This window comes from Xenopus tropicalis, chromosome 2 (assembly GCF_000004195.4).
Source record: "Xenopus tropicalis strain Nigerian chromosome 2, UCB_Xtro_10.0, whole genome shotgun sequence".
Lineage (NCBI taxonomy): Eukaryota > Metazoa > Chordata > Amphibia > Anura > Pipidae > Xenopus > Xenopus tropicalis.
In genome coordinates this window covers 113,464,953-113,483,642 of record NC_030678.2, presented here as the reverse complement: position 1 = coordinate 113,483,642, position 18,690 = coordinate 113,464,953, and the positions used below count along the sequence as shown (strand labels likewise).

The following is an 18,690-nucleotide window of genomic DNA, read 5'->3' as shown; positions in this document are numbered from 1 at the left end:
ATGCACAATGTGAATTATTTAAAAAAAATGGGCTGCTGTACAAATGTGGATCAAACTGATTAATGTTAGGATTGCATTTAATTTGTTTCAAGAAAGGCTGAAAAATATACTTGTATATCTATTTTTTTCCTGTGATGGAAGAACTAATTTCTTTAGAAGTTTTTTTTTTTTTTTTTTTTTTTTGTGCAGGTCATTTTACTCCATGGTAAGTTCTAATATCATATGTATGTGTGTATATATATATATATATATATATATATATATATATATATATATATATATATATATAGACAGACAGAGTACCGCACACATAGGACTTTATAGAAAAAACAAAAAATTTATTGAAAATCCGACGTTTCGAGCACCAAACTGTGCTCTTCCTCAGGGACAAACCTGGTTTGTCCCTGAGGAAGAGCACAGTTTGGTGCTCGAAACGTCGGATTTTCAATAAATTTTTTGTTTTTTCTATAAAGTCCCTATGTGTGCGGTACTCTGTCTGTCTATTGAATTGTTTGACCAGCACCAAGGGCATTTGCTTCATTTAAAAGGTGTGCTCCTTTTTTGTTTCTGTATATATATATATATATATATATATATATATATATATATATTTTAGTAGGGAATACATATTTCATCTATAATCCGTTTGACATTCATCCTATTGCTGACAGTAGCACTCTCTTTTGGGCTGTTTGGGAAGCTTACAAGTCACCTAGTAAAATTTGTATATCAGTTGCACTTTATCACTTTACAGCAAAACGTCTAGCAATGTATCAAGAAGCAGACTCTGAAGATGAAGTCAATGGGCCAAAAACAGGAACACTTCCGCGTCGTGATAGTAGTGGCAGTCACCATAGTGTTAAAGCAGCACACAGAAGCCAAAGTACCAAGACTCATCGACGTACAGGAAGCAGAGCTGAGGCAATGAAAGCCAACATATTGTCCAAACACACAGCTTTCAGCAGCCCAATGGTAAGTTATACAGGCTAGACTCTTAACTGTAGCTACATGTGCATATATTTATTGTATATATGATATGCATAAACATGCATATTGTAGTCCTTGAGAAAAGCTGAAAAGGCAATATTTTTTTTATAAGACTTTAGAAAAATAGATGACTAAAATAATTGTACAAGCCGCTGCCTTTCTTTAGGGCATTCTATTTTGTAACAATACAAATGGTGTTATACATCATTAGATATATCAGATTTGTATTGTGCAAATTAAAATGTTTCAAGCTTAACTCTAATGTATACACAATTTATTAATTGGTTTATAAAACTTATTTTCTTGTAAATGTCAGGAAGGACCGACTGTTTCTGGATGCACCAAAGTGTTTAATCTGGAAAATGCCAGTAAATGAGGCCATGAGAAATCTGCAGAAAAAAAGAGGGCAAAGCTTGCTCATTGTCAGTGGATGGAATAAAGCACAGTTAGAGGTCAGGGCAGGCAGAAGCATTTTTCAATATGCTTGTTGGGGATCAGGTCAGGCATAGAGGGCAGAAATGGTAAAAAAAAAGTAAGAGATACTGGCTGACTGTTAGAGTTTTAGGCCTGTACAAGCTCAAAAGGCTTTCAGTGCATCATCTGAAAAATGCACCAGGAATTTCACACAGTCAGGGTTTGAATCTAGACAGGTCCTGACACTAAAACATGCTGCACATAGGTTGGTCTGCACATTAATATTTATTTTTTTATAAATAAGGGGATGCCATCTGGTTGCTCCTATGAAGTAATGTGAAATAGTCAGTGATAATGTTTATTTGGTCTGTATAGTTTTGAAGTGTCTTCCATCAAGTGGTAGTTTACCTTGACTTGACTTTTTGTATGATGTAGAGTAGACTTTGGTATTCAAGGCATTTTTGCAGTTGGTCTACTTTATGTGGATTTGTAATAATTTAACATTTTGTTATTCAGCTGTATAGATTGAAATTTCTATGGCTGGTTGCTAAGGATCTTGTTAAAATTCAGAAAGTGGGAAGACCTCTATAAATAGAAAAGCAATAAATATAAACAATAACATACATAACATGAAGCCTTGCAGAGAGTCTTTTTTGCCAGAGTGAGTGACTCCAATAGATACATAGCAACTGAAATTGCATGCTGCCAAGAGATAAATAATAAAAATAAAAAGAATTAGTTAAAAAAAAAATCTGCTTTACAAAGTGAGCTTCACAGTCTGCAGAAAAGTGTTACCCAATTAGGGGATATTAACGATTCCTGCCTTAAAATAAACACGAACATCTGAGGACACAGTTAATGTGTGCAATGAGAATTCCCTTTTAGCTACAGTAGTAATTGGTTCAACATAGGAATATCATAATTATTATTGGTTTTTTGACCACTGAGGGATGAATAGTGTTGCAGTTTATAGAGAAGACCACTTTAGTCAAGGGGTGCAGCATGATGTCTCCCACTATTACAGGATATCTTAGTAACCAGAGGAGTAATATTCTGGGCATGGTTCACAACATCTTTTAACTGTCTATTTAATATAAATGCATACCAAGGTTTCTTTTGGGTTTATCTGAAATAAGGGTTTTTGATATTTAGGAAAAGGACATTACACCAGACCCAAAATTGCAAGAAAAGGTCAATGAATGTGCAAAGACTCTGAAGATTATGAGAAACCACAAGCAACCATTTTCTCAGCTCACTGCAGAACTCTCAGATATTTTTGACTTTTTTACTGCTTTGACAATTTGCAACACTGTTGTTGTTACTTCTCCAAATCAACCACGACAGAAGGTAAGGGGAAAACCTGATTTGTTTCATTTATGTAAGTAGCTGGATTGTTACACAAATGTTTCCTCTTCTCATGTGTTGGCTCCTACAGAAATAGTAAAGATTATCTTTTTAGTAACTTTTCCTTTTGGGGCGAAGACACATGGGGCGATTAGTCCCTTTTTAACTTTAAAAAGTTGCGGCGACTAATGGCCGTGCCGCACGATCAGTCACAGCAACTTATATATTAGCCTATGAAGGCTAAATTGCAGTGATTAGTTGCCCTAATCATAGTCATGGTGACTCACTGCCCCCATGTGTCTTCGCCCTTAGGCAGTGTCAGACATAATGTTTTGTTGTCTGCAGGGGGTCTCCTCACCTATACATTACAAGGGTCCAAATTTACCTTTTAATCACTGTAGAATGGGGGTCGCTGCTGGATGCAGCGATCCAGCTTCATCGCAGGAAAATGGCATATTCTTTGTTTTCCCACGATTATGCTGGATTGTACCATAAAAAGTGGTGATGTCCATTCTTCTGATTTACATGGTATTTTTGGACACATTGTCATGCACTGGGAGCTAATCTCCCATGATTGACAAAGCGCAACATCTGACATAGCCCTGATTGATAAATTAAGTGTTGATACATTTTACCAAGCAGTTACTATTTTTCCAATTTTTCAAGGGGTTGTTGACCTTCCAAACACTTTCTTTCAGTTCAGTTTTTTAGTAAGCAACCTTCAAGCTGAAAAAAATACAACTTTGGGCCCAGGGCATGGTGAAAAACAGTGTGATTTGGAAGGTCAAACCCCTTTTAACCGATTCCTGCATAGGAGAAAGGCATTTTTTGGTGGTGAAAAATGTTTGTGAAGTATGTTGTCTTTGTGTAAGTTATCTTGTAGGGATTTTTTACTTGTGCACTACAGTTGTAGTTTACTTTTTCTCTGACCCTGCTTGGCACTGTATCTAGACAAATGTTGAACAAAATAAGGCCAAATGAATGGAAACTACTTCAAAACATACAAAGCCTTGTTTTGAGATTTAAACATTACTGGGACTGTGAAAAGGTGTACATTGCAGGAATGCACATGTCTACAACCATGAATGATTGATGATAACCCAGAATAGTCTATGAAAGTAGTTGATAGTGTTAATGATAAGTAAAAATGCTGAATAATTTAAGCAGACCCTGACCTGCTTGCAATGAAATGCATTCTCAATATTTTTATTATGTAAATTAGTACAATAACTAAGTACAGAAAATCACATAACATTGTGCTAGACTGCAGCTGCTTTCACCCCAAGCATGTTAACTCCCCATGCACTTAATTCTTTAGTTGCAGGCTGATGTGTGTCATTCACGCTAAGTATGGCCCATTTGCTGGCTTGAAACAATTATTCCACACAAAGTCCATGGGAAAACTGATTAAATGCAACAAAACCTATCTGTTGTTTTTAATCTAATATGAAACTACCCCAGTGATAAAAATGTACATAATATATAAAGTAGGACACCAATCAGAAACTTTCCATTGGTTTGATATTTAATATGTCCTGTGCTGTACTGTAGAACGCTAAATATTTGTTTTTCAAGGCAACAATGAGCCAAATACTCATAAACAGCCTTCACTTTATCTTTTTTTTTTTTTTTTAACGTTAACTTTTTTTCCCCTTGCAGGTAAGAGTAAGATTTGAACTGAAGTCTCCGGTGAAAACCATAGAGGACTTTATCCGCAGATTTACACCCAGCCGTTTAACTTCAGGATCTAATAGCAGCAGTTCATCCAGCCTTGGAACTAATAAGTCAATGCACAGAGCTGGATCCAGCATCATGTCTTCAAGTTCCATTGAAGGCAGTTTTACAAAATTAGAAAGAAAACTTTCCAGCTCTCCACAGATAAATTTTACTGGACTAGGCACTCAGCCAGGTTTTAAAGAACAGGTAGATGGACATGAAGGGGATCTGCGCTTTGAAGCAGAGAGTCCTGATGAAGCTGCTCTTGTATATGCTTCCAGAGCATATAATTGTGCTCTTGTTGGAAGACTTTCAGATCAGGTAACTGTAGAGTTACCACATTTGGGTAGGCTAAACTTTGAACTTTTGCATACCCTTGGTTTTGATTCGGTCAGAAAACGAATGTCTGTTGTGGTGAGACACCCACTTACAGATGAAATAGTGGTTTACGCTAAAGGAGCAGATTCCGTTATTCTGGACCTTATTCAGCCATGCTCTAAAGGTAAGACTTTTGGATTATTTTTAAAGGGTTGGGATATTGTGTTAAAGGACATGTCAAGCCAAAAATAAAATGTTGCCCAATAAAAGAAAGCATCATTCTAAACAACTTTGAAATATACTTTGCAGATTTGTAATGGTTAGTTATTAGTTATAAAAAAAAAAAAAAAGCAGTGTTTGCCAGTCCTTTTCTATTCTCTGCCCTGGTGGCTCTGACTTATGAAACAATGTAACACAAGGCAGCAGACTGACAGACCTGGAGGACTGGAGGAGACTGGCCTTTGTCAAAAAAAAAAAAAAATCATAAGCAGGAGTTTAGTGAATGATGCTTTCAATAGCAACTACATTTACAAATACTTTTTAAACCACTATAAATTTGTAATAAATTCATATTGTTAAGTAGAATTAGGTTTTCTTTTCTATGTGTGAAAGTTTTAGCTTTGTATGTGTCATTATTGTGCTCAAACACCAAATTTAAAAATATTTAATTTGATATACAATTTATTTCCATGCTGTTTACTTAACAATCTACTTTTGGAGGTAAATGCCCTATTTTTATGTTAAAGCATTTTTTGTAATAAAGCATCTTTAAATAAAAATTGTGCTTTCTAGAAATGGGATACATTTGTAAAAGTGCAATATAAATTAATATTTCTGCCCTCTTAATTATACTTTGAGTGGACTGTCTTAGTCTTCAATCTCTTACCTACAGCTTCTAACTTCTAGGGGGCTATCTTTAAAGCTATGTTCAAAAACCTGGGATCAAATACATAACAAATCTCTACCTGAATGCTAGGCATCACCTTATAAAATTATATTATATATTAAGTATTTGCATTTTAAGTATGCACAAAATCTTGAAATCCTGTGAGAAATTTCAGGATAAAAAGCAATGGCTGCTTAAAACAATGGTAAATTTGCCACATTTTGGTCGCCGTCTGTTTTTTTTTTTTTTTCCATTGACTTCAATGGCTTACATGAGGTTTAAAGAAGAAGGAAAGGCTAAGTCACTTGGGGGTGCCAAAATGTTAGGCACCCCCGAGTGACTTAGATCACTTACCTTCTACCCCGGGCTGGTGCCCCTGTATGGAGAAAACAGCACCAGTCCGGGGTAGCAGCGATCGCTTCCTCCCTCGCTGCGCGCACATGCGCAGTAGAGTGAGAAGCCGAACTTTAACAGAGAAGTCGGCTTTTTCACTCTACTGCGCATGCGCCGGACTTGGAGTCTCGGGGAAAGGAAGGCAGAAGGAGGAAGCGCTTCGCCCCAGGTGCCCTGGGCTGGTGCGGTTTTCTCTTAATAGGTGCACCAGCCCAGGGTACGAGGTAAGCGATTCAAGTCACTTGGGGGTGCTTAACATTTTAGCACCCCCAAGTGACTTAGCCTTTCCTTCCCCTTTAAGTGTATATCAAAAACAGCATGAATTATCGTAAAAATACAATACACGCTATTAGAAATACTGTGGTTAATAGAAAATTGTGCCGCTATTCAAATACTTATGGACCTAACTGTATATTATAAATAACTGCTAGATATGGATTTTTCCATGTTAAATTGACATTATACATTCATATTTATATTTTTATATTTGAACAGGCACCCAGATAGCTGGGTTATAAAATATTTATTTGGCTTATTTATAATGTTATATGTGGCAAATATAATACTGATATTAAAACAGAAAATTTGCAAAAAAGTGTAAATAAATACTGCAACGTTTTAATTAAAAAAATAGGGTTGTTATATATCCAGTAAGCTCATTTTAGCAACAGCAAAAAAGTCTAGAACTAAACTACATAGCAGTTTCCTTACCACACAGAAGCAAAACATATATAGGTTTTGGCTGTTTCTTATGAGTGATGTTTACCAATGTGGGTAGTTGCACTGTATGTAATGAAGCATCACATGGTAGTACCGTGTACAGTAGCTATGGTCTAAATTTTGGCAATAATTATATATTATATATAATTTAACAGGAACAATACTAGTAGCTTGCATAACTCATTTGCTCGCCAACCATCTGTGCACTTATTTAATGTGTTCTCCTACACTGACAAAAAAGAAGGTGCTGTCCCCATAGGTGGAAAACCATTTAGAATAAACTTCATGTTGGTAAACAATAAACATACGTTAGAAGAATCGTTTCAGATAAGGATAGTAACTAATGTTTGCCATTATCTAGATGATCGTCTGGGAAAGCACCAAAGAAAAATTCAAGCCAAAACTCAAAAGTATTTGAACTGTTATGCAGTTGATGGTTTACGAACTCTGTGTATTGCAAAACGAGTAAGTTTGGATTACCATTACAGTTCATTTCTAAAACCGTTGTTGGCTAGTTAGTTCCGCCAGTTCATATATCTGATAAAGTGAATTAATTGGATGGTAATGAAAAGTTATTTTATAGCTACAAAGATTCATATTCTATTATTTTGCTGTTTTGACATTTGGCTGAAACTAAATTGGAAATTTCATCATACTTTAATGCCCTTAAAATAGATTTCTGCATGTTATGTATTGAAGGCCTGGCTACACTGAAAATGAAGATGTTTCATATAGTGTTATGGGCTACTCTGTTTGGTTCTCACAAGGTAGACAATTAGATTACCATTGCATAGCAAATTCCCCTGCCTAATGGACTTCTGTAAGCCACAGCAGTCACAACAAAGGCTTAAGAGAGGGTGCTGTTTATACAGAACTCTAGCTCTAGTTAAACTAATGCAAATAATTAATAGATAAGATTGAAATACTACTTTGTAATAAAATAAAAGTAAAATGTATGGGTTTTTTTTAATAAAAAGAATAAGCAGAATGTTTTTTCAATTTGAGTTCTATTTATTTTGCTCATACTAAAAAAAAATATGAAAATGCATTTTTAAATCATTGCCATCATCGATTTTCATGAATGTATTTGTAATATTACTGGATAATATATACCATACCTATACATTTAAGGTATATATTTATTATTAGGTAAATTCTGTATTTTCATTGCTGCTATGTTTGTAAATCCAATTGTATAATTATACAGGAATTATTCATTGTGGTGAAGGAAATTTTCACACAACTTACAACTGGATATTTTGTACAAAATAAAACATTTGAAATTGCTATCATCTTTAGGTGCTCAGTAAAGAAGAATATGCCTGTTGGCTGAAATTTCATTTGCAAGCTGAATCTTCTTTAGATAATCGTGAAGAACTACTGTTCCAATCTGCAGTTCGTCTGGAGACTAATCTACACTTGCTTGGTAAAATAATACTGCCTTTGTTTACCTGTGAATACTACCTTTTGATTGGTTGCTATAGATTACTAAAACTTTTTATTGCATAAACATATTACATTTACATATTACATAAACATTGCTGGATACACATAGGATGGTATTGTTTGCTTAGTGCCACTTTTGGATGTAAGTAACCAAGAGGCTGGACTACTGGTTTGGCTTTGCAAGCACAGTGTCGCCTACTGGACCAGCCGACACTACTAAATTACTTAACTACTGCATCATGCAGGTTTTTTTTAATACAGATGCTATATTTTATTGTTAAAAAAAGTCTAGAAGTAAAAACGAAAAGCTATTCTAATACTGATTCACGTCAGCTGACATTAGATATAGCCGCATGAAGAGTGCAGAGGATATAACTGGAACATTTTGCTTTCAGGAATAAAAAGGGAAGTGTGGTGATTTTTGAAGTGGGATTCCTTTAATGATTCGCCTTAATAAACATCTCAGCCCTCGGTGTTCTCAGTCAGATTCCAGATATAACATATTTTAATTGAAATGGCAAAATCAAAACCTAAATAAGTTTTAAAATCAATTATGTACCCTTTTATGTTGAAAGATTTGTCTGATACAAAAATAATCTCATCACAATGCAGGCACCCTCAAGAGAATCCTCAGTAATACATTCTGTTTAATACAAAAAAATAAGCACTGAATATCAGTTATATTAAAAAAGAGAGAATGCATCTCAGAGTAAAGTTTGGTGGTTAGCGTAGCTGTTAATTCGCCCACATTAACAGTCCTACAGTATGTGACAAAACACAGATTCAGAACTGGATTTCAGTCATGTTTTCTTAATCTAAATGCCACTATGAATGAGCATATCAAATATCAATATCAAACTGACTGCATTTATGTACAGTGGATATAAAAAGTCTACACACCCCTAATAAAATGTCAGGTTCCTGTGCTGTACAAAAATGAGACAAAGCTAAATCATTTTAGAACTTTTTCCACCTTTAATGTGACCTATAAACTGTACCACTCAATTGAAAAACAAACTGAAATCTTTTAGGTGGAGGGAAGAAAACCAAAAAAAACTAAAATAATGTGGTTGCATAAGTGTGCACCCTTAAACTAATACTTTGTTGAAGCACTTTTTAAATTTTATTACAGCACTCAGTCTTTTTGGGTAAGAGTCTATCAGCATGGCACATTTTGACTTTGAAAGATTTGCCCACTCTTCTTTGCAGAAACACTCCAAATCTGTCAGATTGCGAGGGCATCTCCTGGGCACAGCCCTCTTCAGATCACCCCACAGATTTTCAATCGGATTCAGGTCTGGGCTCTGGCTGGGCCATTCCAAAACTTTAATCTTCTTCTGGTGAAGTCATTGTTGATTTGGATGTATGCTTTGGGTCGTTGTCATGCTGAAAGATGAAGTTTCTCCTCATGTTCAGCTTTCTAGCAGAAGCCTGAAGGTTTTGTGCCAATATAGACTGGTATTTTTCCTCATAATTCCCTCTATCTTAACTAAGGCCCCAGTTCCAGCTGAAGATAAAAAGCACCAAAGCATGATGCTGCCACCACCATGCTTCACTGTGGGTATGGTGTTCTTTTGGTGATGTGCAGTATTGTTTTTGTGCCAAACATATTTTTTGGAATTATGGCCAAAAAGTTCAACCTTGGTTTCATCAGACCATAACACCTTTTCCCACATGCTTTTGGGAGACTTCAGATGTGTTTTTGCAAAATGTAGCCTGGCTTGGATGTTTTTCTTCATAAGAAAAGGCTTTCGTCTTGCCACTCTACCCCATAGCCCAGACATATGAAGAATACGGGAGATTGTTGTCACATGTACCACACAGCCAGTACTTGCCAGATATTCCTGCAGCTCCTTTAACGTTGCTGTAGGCCTCTTGGTAGCCTCCCTGACCAGTTTTCGGCTCATCTTTTCACCATTTTTGGAGGGATGTCCAGTTCTTGTCAGTGTGCCATATTTTCTTCATTTGATGATGACTGTCTTCACTTGTGTTCCATGGTATATCTAATGCCTTGGAAATTCTTTTGTACCCTTCTCCTTAATGATATCTTTTAACAATGAGATCCCTCTGATGCTTTGGAAGCTCTCTGGGGACCATGGCTTTTGCTGTGGGATGCGACTAAAAAAATGTCAGGAAAGACCAACTAGAGCAGTTGAACTTTATTTGGGGTTAATCAGAGGCACTTTAAATGATGGCAGGTGTATGCTGACTCCTATTTAACATGAATGTGATTGCTTAATGCTGAACACAACTACCTCCCCAGTTAGAAGAGGGTGTGCACACTTATGCAACCACATTATTTTAGTTTTTTAGTTTTCTTCCCTCCACCTAAAAGATTTCAGTTTGTTTTTCAATTGAGTGGTAGAGTTTATAGGTCACATTAAAGGTGGAAAAAGTTCTGAAATGATTTATCTTTGTCTCATTTTTGTACAGCACAGGAACCTGACATTTTACCAGGGGTGTGTAGACTTTTTATATCCACTGTACATTGTGATGGACAGTCGCTCTTCCTCATGGTGCTGTTGGCATAGCGCCTGCTACAAGTATTATTATTTTCCAAATATCTTATTGCCTTCCCAGAGTGTGGATTCTTTTAACCTGTACTTTCGGTTGAGGTACACTTTAAAGTGTTAGACATGATTTTGTGCATGTTTTTATTAGGGTTGCACCGAATCCACTATTTTTGGATTTGGCCGAATCTTTCGTAAAAGACTCGGCCTAATACCAAACCAAAGCCACATATGCAAATTAGTATAGAGTGCCATGTGCAGCAAAACAATTTTAACTTCCATGTTTGTCACAAAAAGTCATATGATTTTAAGAATTCGGATCGGCCAGTAGCGTTGATTTGGCCAAATCCAAATACAGCTGAAAAAGGCTGAATCCCAAACCGAATCCTGGATTTGGTGAATCCCTAGTTTGTATGAATAAAGATTGCAGTACAGTATTAAAGGAGAATGAAAGTTAGAATCCCTTGGGGTGCCAAAATGTTAGGCACCTCCCAGCGATTGTAATCGCTTACCTGAAACCCCCGGGCGGTGCTTCTGTTAGGAGAAACCTGCATCAGCCGGGGTGTACACACGCGAGCATTCCTCTTCCTCCTTTGGTCTTCGTTTTTGTGCAGTAGAGTAAAAAGCTGAGCAAAAAAGCTTGTTTATTTTGCTCAGCTGTGCATGCATGGGCCCTGGGATCACTGCAAAAGGAGAAGAAAGGAGGAGGATCACTCACCTGCCTTTACCCCGGGCTTGGTGCAGTTTTATCCTAACAGGAGCACCAGCCAGGGGTTGATTCACCTTCACCACTGTCGCTAAAAATGCTCTCATTCATATCTTTATTTTCACAGTAATGTCTGTGAAACCAAGGGGTTCTTTTATTTTAGGGAAAAATATTTTTATCTTTGCTTTTGTATCCTAACTTTGGAACACATTTTTAGCCATGCTGAAGCTGTCACATTGTTGTTTAGAATGATGGCAAATATTCATGTGCTCTTGTATCCTGGTGCCTATCAGATGATCAAGTCAGCTATTAGATAAACAGTTTTACGTTTTTTTTTTTTTGTACAATTGAACTTACATATCATGCAACAGTCAGCTGTTCAAGAAAATCTATGACCTGACTTTATATATTTCCCAGCACTTACCTATCATGGAAGAGTTATGGTGACTGACATAAAACAAATATATGGGAGATTTTGGATACATTGTTCTATTTCTGGGAGCACATGGGCGACAGTGTTTTATTTGTGCCAATTTGGGATTACCATATTGACATACCAGTGCCCTGTGGCCTCCAAAACAGTTTGTTTATTTTAAGATATTTCCCTGTGGCTGTTTTGCCTGCATTCCTTGTAATCGACTCTTTGTGATCACTGTGCTTATTAACAATGTGTCCTGCTCTAAAACAACATTATGTTATTTATGTTGCTGGACTAATATCACTTCAATTACATATGAAATTATGTCTACTGGCTTGTTGTATTTTAATTAGTAGTAAGCTGGCCAACCACTGTTTGTTCACAACAAATTGTCTATAAGAGAATCCAGCCCCTCATTTATTGTGTAATAACATACCTTAAAGGCAGATTATTTGTTGCTGTATTGACCCTTAGCAACACTAGGTTCTCTATCACACTATCATCCCTGTCTCATATAAATTGAATTGCTGCATGTCTCTAAATAAATAAATAGAGCACAGGGACCCATGTGTGTGCCCCATAAATACATCACTGCCTACGTTTAGAATGCTGTATTCATGGAGAAGGACAGGGGGTGGCTTCATTCAGATGCACAATTTAGGGAGCCCAGTGGACACAGACAGAAGTGAAGCTCTACAGGGCCTTCCTTGTGCCCACCAGTGCTGTCCAAATTTTTAATCCAGCACTAGGGTAGAGATCAGCCATAGCCCAAACACAAGTGCTTTTTGAATGAGCACTGTGGGGTGCTCTTTAATGCTTTAGTACTTGTGTCTGGTACAAAAATAAAAAATGATTGGTGAACTTTGTATAGAATACTTGCGAACAAAAGCTTTAGCTCCTATTTGTTGCTCAACCAAATACAATTGTAGAAATGCAAAAAATAGGAAAAAATCTTTAGCAGGTTTACTGCAAAACATTTATTGTGGTTAGTGGTACTTGTGTCTGGTGTAATAGTAAATTATAATATTTGCTGCTTATGTGAATGCAGAATTTGACACTGTGATACAGTGACACTAATTAAAAGTCATGCTTTAAAATGTTACAGAACTGCTTGTTGACTTAAAGGAGAAGGAAAGGCTAGTAAAGAGTTAATCTCAAGCTGCAGGCATACCTTCAGTTCTCTCAATAGTGCCCTTAAGTCTCCCCATATTTCACCTGTTCAGAAGATCTGAAGCCAAGCAGGAAGAAAAAACACTGAGCTGTGTAAAGAAAGTTCCCATAATGCCTCGCTCCTGCACAGACGCACAGACACCCAGACCAAGTTGAACATGCTCAGTTAGTAAGACTGAGTCAGCTTCCTGCTGATTGGCTCAGATCCACATTCCTATGGGGGGGGGTGAGTTCTTAGCATTCTTGAGGAAGGGGGAAGAGGAAAGAGCAGAGAACAGAAAGCTGCGTGTCTCTGGCACAGGAATTACAGACAAAACTAATCTTTTTTCAGAGAAGTCAGTGCAGCATTTCTGTGAGTGCTTATGGCTGTATTTACATAGACCTTTCTGATAAAGCTTACTTAGTTTTTACCTTTCTTTCTCCTTTAAGGGAGCCATACGTGGCCAGATTTGGTTGGGCAGTTTGGGCAATATTGATTATAGTGGATGATCATCTGTGCATGTTTGACAAATCAGGAGGCAGTTTAAACTGATAATCCTGCAATTTTGGTGGGTCAAGGACTGTTATTCCTTATGGACAATATAAAAATCTAAATTGTGTAGCAGTGCTTCTATTCGGAATAAAGTCCATACAGTATTTAAGAAGCCCCTGCGTTCACTGAAGTAATGTTCAGCAGACTGTGCCTATGTCCATTGCCTTAAAAATGTGAGGTAAGACTGTGCAAGTTGGAATAGGGGTGTAGTTTCACTTTGTCTTAGTTAAAGTACAGGCAGAAATGTATTTCTTCATCACTAAATAATGTTAGTTATTACATTGAAAATTCAAAGTCCTGCTGTAGGTTCCAGTATTCAAAGAGAGTACTCGTCAACAGGTAACAGGCCCCGTGCTGGCTGTACAACTTTCAAATTCAATACAAATAACCTGGAGAGTACACATGTTCTACAGTGCAACAGTGTAATTTATTGAGATATCACTGCAGTGATATCTCAATAAATTACACTGTTGCACTGAAGAACATGTGTACTCTCCAGGTTATTTGTATTGAATTTGGATAGTTATTACATTGCATCAGGCAAACCTTTGGACTGGTTTTAAGAATGTCTCAAAGGAACACTTATTTGGAGTAACATAATGATTCTTGCAGAAGCAAGTGGAACTGAAAACTTTTATTATTATTTGCTTTATTAAGCTATGGACATTTTGCATCTGTTATGTTATTTCTTAAACCTAGGTGCCACTGGCATAGAAGATCGTTTACAAGAAGGTGTTCCAGAAACGATCACAAGGTTACGCAAAGCTGGCATACAGATATGGGTTTTAACTGGAGATAAACAAGAAACTGCTGTAAATATTGGCTATTCCTGCAAGCTTCTAGATCATGAAGATGATCTAATCACTTTGAATGCTGAATCTCTGGTGAGCTTTGCTTATATTACTTGTGTAAGCAAGTTTCCTGTATTTGTCCTTAAAGGAAAAATATACCCCTCTGGTACTCTTACGAACCATTTCCAGCATCCCTTAGGTTTACATTGTAATTCAACCCTTGGGGCACAAACTCTTTCTAATTCTTCTAGTGGGTTGTTAATGCAGGAATTTATCACATCACAAAGGAACAAGTTGAGGATGGGGTTGCATTACACTTAAGGGGGGTGAGGATCTGCTCCCTGCAAACAGAAGCATTATTAGGGTTTCCCTTCACTGTTTGAAATCAGGTAAACTTGTTTAATATAAAAAAAAAACAAAAACAAAAAAAACTTTTATATTTCTTTCTGGAACGTGATATACATATACCCAGCTCATGTCAAAAAGGGGGTATATTTGCCCTTTAATTATCTCTTGTGAAAATTTTCGAAAAAGGCAAATGTTTATAAGTTGAATCCTACCTGAAAACATACACTGTTTCCAAGTCTTACACTCTCAGGTGATTTTCATAGGAGCCAATAAAATACTATATTGGGATACTAAAAAGCAGTGGGTAAAATTCCAAAATCTCATGTGCTAGATGTGTTCATCTTCATAATAAGTTAATGAAAAACTTAAGAAACACTGAAATGTAATCACATTCTCCTGATAATTTGAAAAACTTCCAACAACATATCTCTGGGTTTGTAACATGATATCACTATACTAATGTCTCAACAAAGTGTTAAGTCAAATCAGCCACCTTTTTAAAGCAAACATCTGGCTGGTTGCTGTGGGGTACTAAGCCTGGTACATGACTGCCAACTTTTATTGCATTACACCCAAAGAGTTCTTCACCTTTTTTCCTATTTAAGTACATGGGAGATGTTGTTCATGGTCTGCGTACCAATATATTTAACACCCCCAGCAAATATAATCACTAGCATTGTATGCCAGTCCTCAGTCTTCAAGGATATCTCAAGGATCCCTTGCAGCTGTCCAGGACATCCTTAAATATAGCGGCCTGGTGCTCAGAAGGAAAAGTACCTCAGGACAGTGGTCACATGGGGATGTCGTAAGTATCTGTGCTGTCTTGAGATATATCTGTTGTAGAACATATGCAGTGGAATTCAAGATCTGACTTTGCATAAGATACCTGTCAAAACATTTCTAAGTCAAAGTGAACTAGAGCCTAGATCATGGCCTAATCCTTATCTGTATAAGGGCAGTGCTGATAGAAAATAAAAGAACATTTAAAACTCCTGTTCTACATGCTGGAACAGGCTTCTCTGTGGCCTATAACTCTTCTCTTTCTATAGCAAGGGTCTCTGTGTCTGACATTATGCATATCTCCAGATTCTAACCTAAGCTCCTGTGGACATTAACGTGTTCTGTTGAAAGAAAATTCTGGAAGAACTCTATAAAACTTGTCTTTCAGTGTTTCAATAAGTATGGAACAGTTTTGCAGAATGAAGGTTTATTTGCCAACATAAAATCAATGTAATTGAAGTTGTGTATATTTTAGCATATATTAGTTCAGGCAAGAGGGCAAGAGCAGACTTAGACCGCACCTACCTTTCTCAGTGCAACCTGTAACTTCCTGTCTGAGCAGGTAATTAGTAGGACAAGAGATGGGCTTAACCAATTTTTTTTTTTTTTTTTTTTAAAGAAATGAAATCCTTTTGCAAATATTTTATCCTTGTGTTTTTTTTTTTAATACACAATAGTTTCCCTTTAAAGGAAATTAAGTAATATTCTATATATAATGAGTAATAATTAAAAAGCAAGCTTGGGCTGCATGAAATTTTTAAAAATTAAGTATAGCTTTAAGTATGTATGTGTCTAAGTACAAAAATGAACTTCTAGACTGTACAATATAGTAACTGCAAAATGTCTAGATGGCAGCTAAGTTTGACTAAGCTCTCAGTGTCCCATTTTTTACTTTCCAGGAAGAATGTTCTACTTTGCTTGAACAATGTTTGCACTACATACAATCCAAGTTTTCAAGTGGCTTACAGGAAAAAGTCGTTGGAGGGACTGGCATTGACTCTGTCCAACACAATACTCTTTGGCCTCCAAATTTAAAGCAATCTAGCCTTGGACTTGTAATAGATGGAAAAACCTTGGCCTTTGCGCTAGATATAACACAGTCAGACAAATTCCTTTTACTTGCTAGAAAATGCCGTTCAGTTCTTTGTTGTCGTTCTACCCCTCTGCAGAAGAGCTTGGTGGTAAAGCTTGTCCGTGATAAGCTCAGAGCTATGACTTTAGCAGTAGGTAAGTATCCAGTTTTATAGTTATGTCATTATTTCTTATTTTCATTTATATTAGCGTTTCTTGGGTTTGTGTGGCATACTTTTATTTCATAATAGTTGCAAAAATAATTCCTTTTGCACAACTTTTCCTCCAAGCATGACCCTCCCCGGTACTGCCTATTACTACATTTCCCTTTAGAGTAGTCGGCTTCATTTGATCCCTAATGTTCCCAATAGTAACTTGCTCCACTTTTTGCTAGATGGGCAGTTATTATTATTGTGTTTTACCTATTTTATAGGGGATGGAACCAATGATGTCAGCATGATACAGGTAGCTGATGTTGGGGTTGGAATCTCTGGTCAAGAAGGAATGCAGGTCAGGTTTTTGTTCTCAGTTTTAATTTGTGTAAAAAAAAATCAATTCTCGCCATTTGCTATGCATAGTACTTTAGACTATTCTCCCCACCAAATTAGGTAGCAAGCCCCTCTACTAGCCACAAATGCTTGTATCTCTGTTAGGAGTGAGGGGGATTTATTTTTCTTTGCTTTTGGTTTTATATTTGGTATGGGTTTTCTTAATTTTATTTTTAATCATTTGCAAAGCAGAAAAATACCTCACTTCGACCTTTATCTAATGGCCTTATGTTTTTGATCTTTTTTTCTAACTAGCAGTAATGGTCTTGACTTCTCTCTTTGTAAGTGGAATATTTACATTTAAAACACAATGTAATTTAGTTAAGTGACAGCAGGTGTAAACACACATTGTTCAGAAATAGGGAAAAGGGTTTTTTTTTGTTAATACCTAAAATGAAATCTCTTATTATGCACAGAGAAAATGGAAATGTAGCAAATTAAATTAACCTCTCCTTGCACTCCATTATATGCAATAAAGCAAATTGATTTTCCTTTTCACTCCATTACACCTACCAGAACAAATTCTAAACCCAACACATCAGACTGACTTTTAGTTCTGTGCCATTATACTTATTAGACCAAATTTTACATCTAATTGCACAAATTTTTGCTCAGTGGGGCAAAAAGACATCTGTGTACATTTCCATTCAGTGCACAGTATAATGCTGGCTACTAAATATTTTCTGAGTGTTCGTTTAGATTATTTTGCATGCATCTGTGTAAAGCAACACAAAACAGAAAAAAAAACATAAATGTGAACAAAATCACACTCTGGTACAGCTTGGTTTAATGTAGCCCATATGGGCATCCTGTTTTTCCCTTTATTCAAGGCCTTATGAACTGGTATTTATTTAGTCCAGAAATTTTTTTCTTATCAACTACTGTTAATGACCTGAAAGATTGTAATTTAATGTAATGTGAATACAAAGTTAAATTGTCTTTCTTTTGTGCTTGTAGGCAGTAATGGCAAGTGATTTTGCTGTTCCAAGGTTTCGGCACCTGGAAAAGCTTTTGCTTGTACATGGTCGATGGTGTTATTCCAGGCTTGCCAACATGGTCTTGTATTTCTTCTATAAGAATGCAGTAAGTTACAGCTTGTAAGGAATATTGTCAAATGATCAAAAGTATACAAGTTTTTCTCCCAGGTATATGTACAATATAGATTATATAGCTATATTGAAGGCACTTAAAGAGGACATATACCTTGAGTTTTTACTTATATATTTGTAGCATACTTTTCAGATCCAGTTTCTCCAAATATCATTTCCAGCGCCACCCCTTTCCTTTCCGGAACTTACTCTGTTTCTGTAATCATTTTGCCAAAACCTTTTATATGCATCTAAGTTGTTGAATCCCAAATAGTGGAAGTATGCCTGCTTTCTCTGTGTTCAAACTGTCAGTATTTTGCTAAGCTCCAGGACCCCATGGTTTTCCTCCCGGACACTAAAGGGTCTTAACTGTGTGGTTGCTAGACAACAAGCATCCTTTGTAAAACAGATACAAAGTTTGCCATGGTGGAGTAACCCACGCTATAAAATAAGATGTTGTTTTTAAACAGGTGACAAGAAAAGGCTACCTGCTTTTTGGCTGCA

The 18,690-nt window shown here is 36.5% G+C and overlaps 1 protein-coding gene across 1 annotated transcript in view; it reads left to right on the top strand.

Annotated features, from left to right (window-relative positions):
- Nucleotides 1-18,690, top strand: part of atp10a (ATPase, class V, type 10A) — an 88,339-nt gene that overhangs the window by 59,461 nt on the left and 10,188 nt on the right. The window contains exons 8-16 of the mRNA XM_002931642.5: nt 755-972; nt 2,554-2,748; nt 4,405-4,963; nt 7,140-7,243; nt 8,078-8,204; nt 14,260-14,444; nt 16,379-16,706; nt 16,984-17,060; nt 18,056-18,181. Coding sequence (XP_002931688.2) covers nt 755-972; nt 2,554-2,748; nt 4,405-4,963; nt 7,140-7,243; nt 8,078-8,204; nt 14,260-14,444; nt 16,379-16,706; nt 16,984-17,060; nt 18,056-18,181 — 1,919 coding nt within the window. The remainder of the gene's footprint in view (nt 1-754; nt 973-2,553; nt 2,749-4,404; nt 4,964-7,139; nt 7,244-8,077; nt 8,205-14,259; nt 14,445-16,378; nt 16,707-16,983; nt 17,061-18,055; nt 18,182-18,690) is intronic.